Genomic DNA, 13,311 nt, shown 5'->3' with positions numbered 1-13,311 from the left:
ATATTATACAGTTATTGACTGGCAGGGGGTGTAATATAACATTATTTGGACCGCTGAAGGGAGTTATATTTCCCAAGTGGTTATATTTTCCCGAAGCGCGCAGCGCTGAGGGAAAATATGGTCACGAGGGAAAATATAACTCCCTTCAGGTCCAAAGAATGTTATATACCCCCTGCCAGTCAATAACTGTTATATTAGATAGCCTTGGTTTTTTTTTTTGTGTGGGGGTGGGGGGGGGGTCCATATTTTTTTTAGCCCGAAATTTAAAAAAAAAATTTCGGGGACAATCAAAATTACGGAAAAATACTTTGTCGAGATTACCCTTTAAATTTTTTTTTTTTAATTTTGGGGAAAAAAAAAAAAAAAAAAAAATTCTTACCCAAAAAAGCATTTTTCGGGAAACAAAAAAAAATTATTAAAAAAAAAAAATTTACCCAAAAAAGCATTTTTTGGGGAAAAAAAAAAATGTGAAAAAAAAAAAATTTCTAGGGAAAAAAAAAATTCCATGAAAAAAAAATATTGAAAAAATAAAATGGCCCTCGATAATGGTGTAATGTATGTAATTGGTGACATACAGTCCTCAAGAGGGCGACATGCATTGATTAAAAATATATTCATTTCACCAGCCGGTAAAATATAACACTGAAAAGTGACCGGCCAGGAAAATATAACAATTTGGATCCTCGCAATTGATATCACGTGACGAGCTCTGGACCAATCACATCTCGGTATCTGTCTAAGCTATCTAATATATATATATATATGCTCAAGGCACCTGCAAATCTCATAGGCACTGAATACACTCAGCAAATAGCTTCCTTCTAGGTTCCCATGTACTGCATACACCTGGGTGGAGAGTGGCAGATGTAGATAAATGTCTTGCCAAAGGAAATCAGAGCCATGGCTCGCACTCGGACTCAATTTGCAAACTATGTGATCCAAAGACGTGTTAAAGGCCCACTGCACTACTTGTAGCTACTTGCGCCCTCTATATAACAAACAATGCCTAATCGGTGACCATTGGTCCCCCATGATCCTCTTTTTCTCATGTTAACTGAGAGCCGAGTTGACGAGATAAACCACCTGTCCAGTGACCTCGCAGGGCAGTCTAATCCCTCCTGTAAACTACGGCAGATAAGCTTTAAATGGGTACCAGTAGAAAGAAATTCCTTGAATGCTGTGAGCGCCGAAAATCGGCTGTCTAGCAAAGCCGGGGTAATAGTTGGAGCGCCTTGAGCACCATGCATGGTGGATATGTGCGCTAAATAAATACAAGCAGCATCTAATATTATTATTATTAAAGGGATCGTTTAAAAATGTTAAATCTGAGATGCACGGCCCTACGTGTTATCAGTGTCTGTGATTGGAGCCCTAAAAAAATTGCGCTTCAAAATGATCAAGAAGTGCCTCAAAAAAGTAAAAATCTTTGATTGACACGTTTTACCATACTCGTTTTCCCCAGACTGTAGTGTTATGAAAACCGTCAGGCGAACGGTTTTCAAAATTTGTAATTCCAATCATAAATATCTTGATAATCAGACAGGCGATCGGCTTGTAAAAGTCATGGGGTTCCTGACTGACCTAAAGGTTTGTAATTATCATTGCATCATGAGCTAAATCCAGAATTTTGTTTCAGAATCTGAGACAAAGTTGCCCAATCCCTTTAATAAAAGAAGATATTACAGTTGTCAAGGTCTCACCTTGCTACCGCACGGGACAACGCTGGCACAACCATCCTCGTCTTGAACGACAAGATGTCTGCCTGGGATGCACGCTGGCTGACGGGAACGTTCCCCGTAGCCTGACGCACGCCCTCTATCTCTCCAGCTCGGCGTAATCCTCTTGGGGACATGGAAGGAGACAATGGGCCATTTGCTGAGGATGAAAGGAGGACAAATGATTAATTCTAAATTAAATTTCTCATACTAAAAACTAAAATACTAGCTACACAGCTCCATACAAATCCCCCTATCATTACAATCATGACTCCCAACAATTTCGTCTCTCATTTTACCTGATCTTCCCGGGGTACGGGGGCCCTCATGAGGAGGGGCATCCCCCCTCTCCTCGTCTTGGTCCTGCTGCATCCGAAGAATGAGTTCATCTAGGAGACTAGCAGCTTGGTTGGCTTCATTCTCCTCCTCGTTCAGGGGCTCCCCTCCTCCTCCTCCGGCATCTCCCCGTCTCCGATCACCTCATTGTTACCTGGAAGGAAGGAGCAGATTTGATTTGATTTGATTTGATTTATTGGTTTCTGCATCATTTTTCTTTTTTTTCATCATTCATTTTCATGAACATAATATGGTTTGATTCAATATTTTAAGTGTATATAATTTTATACAGATAATAAACGAAATTAAACAAATATATTGAATGCATAATTAACATACATCAGATGCAGGAGGGCTACAGAAATAAGCAAAGTAGCTTGACGTGCCCGCAGCAATAACAATAACAATAAAAAAGAGATACAGGGATCATGAGTTCAACCTACTCAATACAATGTACAGTGAAACCTGGGTTGTTTCATGAAGCTGTGCGTAAAGTTACAAATGACTTTACAAATAATTTGAATACGAGGAGCCAAATGGGGTTGTTTCATGAAGCTGTGCGTAAAGTTACAAATGACTTTACAAATAATTTGAATACGAGGAGCCAAATGGGATGCCCAAAGTTTTTCCTGACATTTTACCAAAGTGTGACTGTATTTCCCGTAATGTCAATTAAATTGTAGCCAAAAATACACTTTGCACTTTGCCTAGTAATCTCAACTATATTTTCTTCTCTCTTTTAAAACTTTTATTTATCAAGTAATTCATACATACATCATGAATGATAACAATAGTCATAAAAATCACTGCACAATAATGACATAAGGTAAAAACAGATGAAAAACGTCAAACGATACAGAAATAGTGAGTAACACTTTCTTTTCTACAGTGTATATATCATATCATATCTGCTAGAAGAAAATCAATCACAAAGGCATACGCCAGAAAACAAAGGATGAAGATATCATGGAGAAAGTCAGAGAATCAAAGTGGAGATGGGTTGGGCATGTAGCAAGACTTCTTCAGGACAACAGATGGACAAATCGTTATAACAGAATGGCAACCAAGGATGGGAAAGAGAAGAAGAGGAAGGCATAAGAGAAGATGGAGAGATGACCTAACATCATACATGGGAATGGCCGTTTGGACTAGGATAGCTGAGACAGAAGAGAATGGAAATGTTATGAGGAGGGCTTTGTCCAACAGCTGGATGAACTATAGCCTGATTGATATATAGATATATCATAGGATTATATATCAAAATACTTCTTCCACTAGTAATCTCAACTTACCATTTTCCGCCACGCCTATCTGGGGTACGAGGGCATTGTCCTTGCAGTTCTCTCGCCCGGGGACGAGCCTCTGGTATCGAGGGGGGTGGGGGTTGCCGTCGATATCTACCAGGAAAGGAGGGGGCATGAGATGGGGTGCCTGCTGGGTCTGCTCGTCCAGGACGTAGTTGTTGGCGTCGCGCACCAGGGGGCGGTAGTCGGTGTGGAAGAATTGCTCTTTTGGGACCTGCGAAAAGAAATTAGATTGTGATTTTTATATTACTTCACTACATCAAAATATGAATATCATATATTTTACATGTGTGTCTGCTACATCTACATATATTTTTTGTTAAAGTGTTTATAATAATAACATGATCTTATAGACGAATAATATATAGTAAAATATAATGTACTAATTAACTTGTCGACAAGCAATATTGGAGTACAAATTGTATAATACTTCACTAAATCAAAATATGGATATCTTATATTTTTACATGTGTATCTGTTGCATCTATTTTTTTTTAAAGTGTTTATAAAAGCAATCCTCATACATAATAATAACATGATCTTATAGCAAATAATATATAGTAAAATATAATGTACTAGTTAACTTGTCCATGACCAGATATAATGTGCCTCCACTCACACTTTCAATTCATGAATTTCCATGATTTTGGGAGATTTAAAAAAAAAATCATTTCTTTCTGTGACTTTCCAAAAGAATTTATTTTCTTTCCATGATTTTCCATGACCGTGGGAACCTTACCTCGGACAAAAATCCAGGAAAGCTTTACGGTATTAACTGAGCAATTGCAAGAACTTACCTTGTCATAGGGCTTGCTGGAGCCCATCCCAAAGATACTAAAATGGCCGTGAGAATCGGTGGCTACAAACTGCTCTCCGGTGGGCGAGAACTTGCAATCGTAGATAGACCCAAAGCCTTGTCCTTCGATCTGTAGATAAAATGACAGGCAATATACACATACATGTTCCAACTTAATAATATTAAATAAGTACAAAAATACCGTCTCTAAGCGCTTAACAGATATCATTACTCCGATCATCAGATTAATTCATGCCCAGTGCACTCTCTCCACCCCCTGGGGAGTATTCCTACCATATGGTCACCATGAGAGCATATGACAATTTACTAACACAAAGACTTTTGTCATCCTACCAGGTCCCCATTTCTCTGATGGTATAGAGTGGCGAATGTATATTAGTGCCATGTTTTGAATTCTAATCTTTCGGATTATATCTAAAGCTGATATCTTTAACAGTATACAAGTATGGAACCCCAAAAATTGATATTACAGGGTACAATAATTATGGCGATTACACCATTTAAGAGCTGAAGTTCTCCTAGCACTGTACTTACTGTGTTGAGAAACCTGTAGAGCTGTTGTCCTGTGCTCAGATCCCAGAGGAAGATTAGACCGTCGTGACCCCCGCTCAGGAATATCCTCACATCCTTGGGATGACCTTCTAGGACGTACACCTCATCTGTGTGACCCTATGGTGGAAACAAACAAACAAACAAAAAGATGAAATGGAGAATTTGGTCATCCACTTTCATAACACTCTTGCAGTTTCAAAGCTAACACTTTGTTTCAATGATAGCACAAATAGGGAAGTGGCAATTCGTGGTTAAGAATAATCAGTCTTAATATTTGTAATAGTCTTTGTCTAACAGAAATGATTTTACAATTTGGACAACAGGAAGAGATGGAGAGTTTGGTCATCCATTTTCATAACACTCCTACATTTTTACACTTTGTTTTAAGGATAACACAAAGGAGCAGTGAAGTAGCAAATTTTGGTTAAGAATTTTCAGTCTTTTAAAATTATTATTGTCCAACAGAAATAATTGATTTATTGGGCTACAGGAAGAGATGGGGAGTTGGTCACCCATCTTCACAACACTGATAAAGTTTCAAAGTTAACACATTGTTTCAAGGATATATCATAACACAAAAAAATAGTGAAATGACAATTTTGGTTCAGAATTTTCAGTCTTTTAATTTCTAGTTATTATTGTCAAACAGAAATAATAAACAATTCGGGCAACGTGCATTGTATACAGCAGTATAAAGAAAAAGAAAAATGGTTTCGAGTAGGATGGGAGTAATACAGATATTAATTTCTCATTTTTTATGATAATCAATTTAAGGAAAGCAAATCTAAATGTAATGCTCTACTTGCAAGACAAACATCATTGCACACTTGTGCTGCATAATGTAGTTGAAAATGTCAAAAGGATACAATCAATTTGCAATCTGTTCCAAACAATTAAAGTTGATTTTTTTTTCAGAGGCGCTACTCAAAATAGTTTTTGGTGAGATAATGAAAATCTGAGTGTCAAATTTGAAAAAACATACAATTTAAATTACAAAATCATCTTTGTTTGATCAAAATCAGCTGAAATATCCATTCATTTATAAATATTAGGTAATTTTGAACCAGACGTAGCAAAAGGGGAAAAAGCCTTGGACATTTTTTCCAGCCAATGCCAATATCGTTTTTTTGTTGGCTGTTTGTTGGTCTTTTCGTGTTGGTTATGATACGCACAACCAGCCGGCCCGTGTATTGTTACTATTAATTAATTGATTGATTAGCGGCCACTATATTTTTTTAAAAGTGGAGCTGAATCGGTATGATCGTATTCAATCTAAATCTAAAATTACCTTCAAAGCAAATTTGGGTTCTAAAAGGGCACTAGAAATGTCCTAAATAAGAATAAGAGCAATAAACATGCACTTTGAAGACATTGCAGTCTTAAACAAGAACTCAACTATCCCTTTAATGACAGGCGCAATCACCTGTGCAGTACATACAAGAGGATGGATAAACTTTTGCTGCACACATCACAAACATGTTTCCACTCTAAAACGTAAACTATAAATGTATTCTGTTTGACTCACGTATAGCTCATAGACCAGTTTGCCATTGTACGAGTTCCAGACCCGTAAGGAATGATCGTTGACCGCGGTGACCACGTAGTAATCGTTCTTGTTCCACCCAACCATAGTCACTCGATGCTTCACGATCTTGTTACCTTCGTCCAGTTTGGGCGCTTTGGAGCTGAGAAAAGATTATGATATACAGTTAAGGACTAAATTATTCATACCCCTTGTAAATGTAGGGATGCCAGTTAGAATTGATCAGAGGGCCTGAAAATCCCCTAGAATGAGCTATTTTGTACACAAAAAAGCCTAAACTATGGTCTGAAAATATCTCGCCAGGGCCTGAATTCAGGATATTGCCTGAAAACTGGCATCCCTGTAAATCTGATGTTTTTTGTGTTCTTCGTAACTCACGAATGAAAGGTGGACCGGTTGAATGAGGGCCTTTGTCAAGTACTTTTTGAGGTAAGTTTTAATATGTCACATTCTCAATATTCCCCTGTTGTAATGATATCTACAAGTTTTACAACAAAAACTTACCCAGGTAATCTTGAGTTCATGTTGAGAAGGATGTTCTTCCAGCCTTGCCTCTCATATCGCCATACCCTGGCCGTACCGTCTTTACTACCGCTGATGAAGCGAGATCCGGTGTGGCAGAAACCGATGCTATCCACTCGATCCTAAAAAAAGAAGCAAAAATCATGCAAGTATCAGGATAATCGCATCTGACTCTATGCAAGCTACAAAACTGAAGAATTTAAAATGTATAAAATGTGTACGACTAACATTATATTGATAAAAGGAATCTTCCTGCAAGTTTCTATTAATTGCTTCAGAAATAGAGACACTTACAGCGATCACAGAATTTTATACTCTGCTGACAATTTCATTTATCTAAAAATAATGCATTTAGTAGCCACCCGAGTCATCATTTGTCCTTCATGTTTGCAAGCAAAGCAACCTGCTAAAATGTTAATTGGGAATTACCTGAAAGTATTCCTGTTATTTTTTCATAACTTCTATAAAAAAATTACAAAAAGACTTTTTCTTTTTAAAGAATCATCAGGATTCACCTACACCATACAGAAATATATCAGATTGAATTGCAGGCCTTAAATTTTAATATTTTTAGGGCAAGGCCACTTTTCGGTAGGACACATTCCTATATTACAGCACAAATGGGAAGAATTGGAAAGGGCACAAAAAATCTCCAAGGCCAATGAGAGGGGCATTGAGGCCAATCAAAGGGGCATCCACAGCCATGGCCTTGGATTAATTTAAGCCCTGGAATTGAATTCATTAAGCTGATTTTGAAAGGAAGTTTTGCTTACTGTGTGTGCCTCGAGCTCTGTCACTTTCTCTGGAGGAATTGTGTTGAAGTTGTAGACTCTGATGGCTGTATCCGTACCACCAGCAACTAGGAATGTACCACCTACAATAGATCAATCGGAAGGAAAACGATGATGGTGATGGTAAAAGCTATCGTAAAAATCTATCACACATCTGGGCCCCGTCTAACATTCCCCCCTTTCGAGTAAAAACATTGGGAAAAAAATAGGGCAAAATAGGGAGGATTAGAGAAAATAACGGGGAATTCGGTAAAATCAGGATAAAAGAGGGAAGAAGAAAAAAAAATTGGGATACCGATTTAAATCGGGTTTTTATCAGGCCTGTACAAAGAGTATAAAAATTATCCTCAAACTTATCATGGTGCCTCAAAGGAGATTCTGACCTACCTACCCCCCCCCCCCCCCCCTCCCCGGCCCTTTTAGAGTTAAGACTTACCTGGACTAAAAGACAGACAAAGCATCTGCGAACCAGGTCTGTTTCTCTCTTGGAATTTGATTGGCTTGTTGCTATATAAAAGAGAAAAAAAATGCTCTAGAAATTAGATACTAGTAATGTAATATGATATCCCGATACAAGAAATCGCTTTTTTTGTTTTTATATACAATGCGAAAGCATTAACAAATAAAGACAATTTAAATAAATTAAGTTTATAGAAATAATAATAATAGCTAGTTCTTATATAGCTCTGTTCAGGACTGAAGGCCCTCTCAAAGCACTTTACAGATATATATATATATATTTTTTTATAACCCTGGTCATCTGATTCAGGCTTACCCGCACACAATGTATGCATTCTCCACTCCCTGGGGAGCATTCCAGCCAGGCTTCATTTTAACAAGCGCACACTTGCTAATCTAAGCAGTAGCACATTAGCTTTCGCATCCTATACACAGGTTATTTCAACAGAATTCTCTTCAAATTGCAACTTCTTTCCTTGCTTATGCATTCTAATAAATATCATTGTGTATTTCTAAAGCATTATATTTGGCATATATTAATGATATTATTACAATTCTTTTTTTGGGGGGTATAAACAAAGGAGCAGGGAAAAAAATACATAGGGGCTCGGGGCAAATTAGCCCCTGAAATGCCCAAAAGAGCCCCCAAAAGTAAAAAAGAGCCCCCACAATTTGCCTAGAGTTAAATGCAAAAAAATCAGAGTGTTATTTTCATGCGAGCAAGCTTTAAAAGTAGCCCCCCAAATTCTTTCATTAATTTTTTTCCCTGCAAAGGAGAAACAAATTTGGAAATGAAAAAAAAGAAAGAACTTACTTGAACTTGAGTGTCTCTTTTTCCCACACCCAGATACACACACATCCATCAGCACCCGTCGAAGCCATGTAGCGAGCTGATCCTCTAACATACGGCGAGAACTAGAGGGAGCAAAAATAAGAAGGAGACATTCATTAAAGGCTGTCTGTACTAGTTTGGCTAGGAGGGCAGGCCTTAAATTAATCGACGGCCATCGACGGCCAGGCCGTCGATGCCCCTATGACTGGCCGCGGTGCCCTCCCAAAAAAAGATATATTCACGGCCAAAAAGGCCGTGCCCTTTTTTTCAAACTGGCCGACGTGCCTTTTTTTCCAACTGGACGTGCCCTTTTTATTTTAAATTTGCGCACATAAAACCACCAATTGCGCCCATAATCATCTAAAACTAGACGGCAAGGCGCAAGTGTTTTCCGTGAACAGTAAAAATACACGAATCACGAACAGTTTGCCGCCCACGAGCTCTCTTCTAGCTTCGTATTTAGTGCTTTAATAAGGCGCAAGTGCCGTGAAAATGCGCCCTTTGTTATTATATAGGCAATGCGCTAGCGCACGTACGTACGTACGTTCATATTATGCGATCGCATGATATGCATATGGTGCATGCTGTTGACGCACGCACGTACGTACAAATCGAAGGCCAGGATCAAGAAAACAAATCGTCAAATGGAGAAATAAACAAGCATTCAAATAGTCATTAGAGATCTGTCGAGGTTTGTTTGTAGGCCTAGTTTATTATTTTATCTCAAATAGAATTTAGAATTATCTTATTAATAAGTTAAGAACACCTACGATGTTCTCGATCGTAGTTACTCTCATTTTGCCACCAGCCGACCTCGCTTCGAAAAGCTACCCCGCCAGCTTCCCAAGACGAACGTTTCGAGTCCCGGTAAAATTCCGAGGGTGCATCGGTTTCGCTGGCAAACTTCCAGCCCGACAGCTTCCCACCAAAAGTGGCGAGAGTGTGTGTGCGAGGAACGATTTTGGTTTCGTGAATGCACGTTACGCAACTGAGCTGAGCGTGTCACTTTCAGCTGTCGAATGTCTATAAGGACATTTTTACATCTTATTTCATAAGTTAGGCCTATGTAGACCTTTCTATACAACAGTTAAAAAGATAATTTCTTCAAATTTGCTCCTACTACCGAGAGAGTGGCGAAAGGTTTATGTGTGAGGTGCGATTTTGATTTGGAATACCCGGCCCGGTAAACTTGCCAATTAAGTCCTTCTGACTTTCGATGTTTGTGAAATTGACAATTTATTTATTCATTTGCTCATCAATATTTTTAGTTACTTTAAAATACTGTTTAATGTGCAAGTTTGATGTTCTTAATCAATCTTTCCTGTTCATATTGTTAAGATTAAAAAGTTATTAAATTGATCGTTCGATCTATTCACATTATGAAATTAACATTTGTAGACTCTCTTTGAACTTATGATTAGATAAGCGGCCTATCTGTTTTTGGAAAATTGCCCCTTGCTCTGGTAAATTCCCGTGGCAAAGGGCAACTTAAAAAAAAAATTGCCCCTTGCTCCTGGCTGCTAAATCTAAGGCTTGCGGGCCGCCGCCTTGTTTGCAGGCGCGTAGCCAGAGTTTGGTGTTTGGGGGGGGGGGGGGGGGGGGGGGCACATACATGTAATCAATCGAGGTCAAAAAAAGGGTCTACAAAATTTCAACCGATCCTGGAAATTTTAGGGGGGGGGCATGTGCCCCCCGTGGCTACGCGCCTGCTTGTTTGTATGTACCGTAGACCTCTATACATTCTGTGAAGAAGCTGGTGCTAAAAGTCATGGGAAATTGATCCTGCACAAGTTTCATAAAATACACATGACATCTAACAAAAATAGAATCAATTTTTTTGGCCTCATACTCGATGCCCTTTTTGTAAAATATTTTGGCCTCGATGCCCTTTTTGTAAAAATATTTTGGCCTTGGTGCCCTTAAAAATATGAGGTACTCGAGGCCAAACTGGCCTTGCCCTAAAAATGACGAAATTTAAGGCCTGGGAGGGATTAGACCAGGATTAGACCTTCCAGAAAGGTCACTGACAGGTGGCTATCTCATCAACTCAACTCTCAATTAACAAAAGAAAAAGAGGATCATGGGGGACCAATGGTCACCCATTAGGCATTGTTTTCTATATAGAGGGAGCAAGTAGCTACATGTACAAGTAGTACAGTGGGCCTTTAAAGGAGAGGATTGGGCCTGGTAACGTTGAAAAATAATTTGTGAGCCTTTTCATTATATGTATGTCAGTTTGGAAGAAGTACAGTCAAACCTGCTTCAGCAATCATCTGTATAGAAAGACCACATTTTCTTTATGTCCATGAATAGTTTCTCATTGAAACATGTACTTGAGGAACCTGTCTATAAAGACCTCTTCTCCTTTTCTCCCTTGAGTGGTCTTTGCATACAGGTTTCACTGTTTACTCTTTAAATACCTTCATTGTTGAAATAAGACTAAAGCAATGAAAAAAGGTTGGCTCAAAAGTGTGGGTGTAGTCCCATATATACATATTTACGTGGGCAGTGCGGAAGTGATCTTAACAAGAATAGAGCAATTTTTGTTTATTTTGATGATTCCAAAGCCTCCCAGCATACACCGATTCAAATGCACTACACACATGTACATAATCAACCTTTCAACAAAAAAGAACAAAAACAAATTCCTTTCAGACAGTTTCTTTTGCCACACAATTGCATAACTTTGGCTTTTATTCATAAAACCTTGCTAATTTAGCCTAGTCAACTAATGATGTACTTATGGCCTAGTTGTCACCTAATTAAAGAGATGTAATTGGGTGACAATTAGCCTTCTAACGTTTTATGAGTTGGGCCCTGGACTTAGATCTAACTGCAGCCCCTAAGAGTAATTAAATGTAAATACTTAAAAGTTCTTCATTAGCTTCAGTAGAAGCCATATAATGGATAGAGCTCTTCATGATCTGAAAGTTAACGAAGCTATATAATAAGGACTTCATAAAAATAATGTGGATCTACAGTCTACAGTTGAGTGACTCATCTACTTCACACAATACAGTAAACAAAAAACATGTGAATCGCAATTTAAATTATGTAACCTTGGAAGTGAAATTATGGTTTCACATTAGTTTGGTGTAAAAATGTCAGAGGAAAAAAAATGCCTGAGGTAAGGCATTGATTAATTTCAAGAGCTTGTTTAAAAAACATGCTACATCCATAAGTTTACCTAAATCCTCCCCCTCCTTTAGCTCTGATATTTTTACCTCTGACGTTTTTACCTCTGACAATTTAACCTCTGACATATTTACTTCTGACATTTTTACCTCTTGACATTATTACCTCTGATATTTTAACCTCTTACATTTTTACCTCTGACATATTTACTTCTGACATTTTTACCTCTGAAATTTTTACCTCTGACATTTTTTATCTCTGACGTTTTTACCTCTGATACTTTACCCCTGACAATTTTACCTCTGACATATTTACCTATGACCAATTTTACCTCTGACATTTTTTACTGTTATATTTTTACCACTGATATTTTCACCTCTAACATATTTACCTTTTACATTATACAGTAAAACAGAAACTTACCTCCAATGATGTAATCATGGCCGTGTGACCCATGAGAACGGCCACAGGGGTCAGCGACTGGAGGTTCCAGACTCTGATGACCTTGTCATTGCTCGCCGCGGCAAGCAGCGTGTTCTCGTAGTTGACGTTCATGTCCACGATCTCGGCAGCGTGACCCCTCAGGGTCGCCAGCAGGCGGCCGTCGTCCACGCTCCATATCTTGACGAGGTGGTCGTCCGCTCCCTGAAAGACAAAAGAAACGGCAGATTTTGTGTGAAAAAGAAATGTAGGTGGTCGTCCATGCCCTGAAAGACAACATAAAATGGCAGATTTTGAGTGAAAAAGACGCTACACAAGGTCTATATTTGTAAATGCCCATAACTAGATACAGGGAAGCTACAGAAGACTTTACAAATGCTCTTCAAATCTTAATTCAATAAATAAAATCATCCAAACGAGGAATAAAAAAAAAGCGCAGAGTTTCAATAATTGTCAAGCTTTAATTCAATATCTCATTGATTCAATTTCAAAGCATAAGAAGCATGAAAACCATTGTACCAACTATTGATCTAAAACCACGATGCAAGAAATTAGTTCAAGATTCAACTTTTCTGATGTTGCATTGCTACAGCATAAATTTTACAGAAATGTTTTTCTTCAAGATAATATAGGTGCTCAATTTGTAATGCTCCTTACTGTAAATATCCTGCGACCAGTCTGATCGAAAAGAACACAGTAGGCTGAAGACAGATGACTTAAGGATCGAAGGTGAAGGTTCATCCGGCTATACCGCTCCCCAGGGATAATGTGATCAAGGCGAGCCACGCCCGCCAACTGTCTCCCTCGTATGACATTGTCTGTAAGATAGAAAGTCATAAATGAATTATGGCATGAATGGCCTGC

General features: G+C 38.4%; 1 protein-coding gene across 1 annotated transcript in view; it reads right to left on the bottom strand.

Moving 5' to 3' along the window:
- LOC764715 (PH-interacting protein) overlaps positions 1–13,311 on the bottom strand; it is a 37,173-nt gene that overhangs the window by 20,188 nt on the left and 3,674 nt on the right. Inside the window, exons 7-18 of the mRNA XM_030994450.1 lie at positions 13,105–13,265; positions 12,430–12,651; positions 8,854–8,954; positions 8,017–8,087; positions 7,563–7,663; positions 6,772–6,911; positions 6,250–6,409; positions 4,707–4,841; positions 4,153–4,281; positions 3,327–3,569; positions 2,015–2,138; positions 1,701–1,875 (exon numbers count right to left, since the gene is read on the bottom strand). Of these exons, the coding sequence (XP_030850310.1) occupies positions 1,701–1,875; positions 2,015–2,138; positions 3,327–3,569; positions 4,153–4,281; positions 4,707–4,841; positions 6,250–6,409; positions 6,772–6,911; positions 7,563–7,663; positions 8,017–8,087; positions 8,854–8,954; positions 12,430–12,651; positions 13,105–13,265 (1,762 nt within the window). The remainder of the gene's footprint in view (positions 1–1,700; positions 1,876–2,014; positions 2,139–3,326; positions 3,570–4,152; positions 4,282–4,706; positions 4,842–6,249; positions 6,410–6,771; positions 6,912–7,562; positions 7,664–8,016; positions 8,088–8,853; positions 8,955–12,429; positions 12,652–13,104; positions 13,266–13,311) is intronic.

The sequence above is a fragment of the Strongylocentrotus purpuratus genome, unplaced genomic scaffold, assembly GCF_000002235.5.
Source record: "Strongylocentrotus purpuratus isolate Spur 01 unplaced genomic scaffold, Spur_5.0 spur5_scaffold_21, whole genome shotgun sequence".
Lineage (NCBI taxonomy): Eukaryota > Metazoa > Echinodermata > Echinoidea > Camarodonta > Strongylocentrotidae > Strongylocentrotus > Strongylocentrotus purpuratus.
This window is presented reverse-complemented; position numbering and strand designations above follow the sequence as displayed.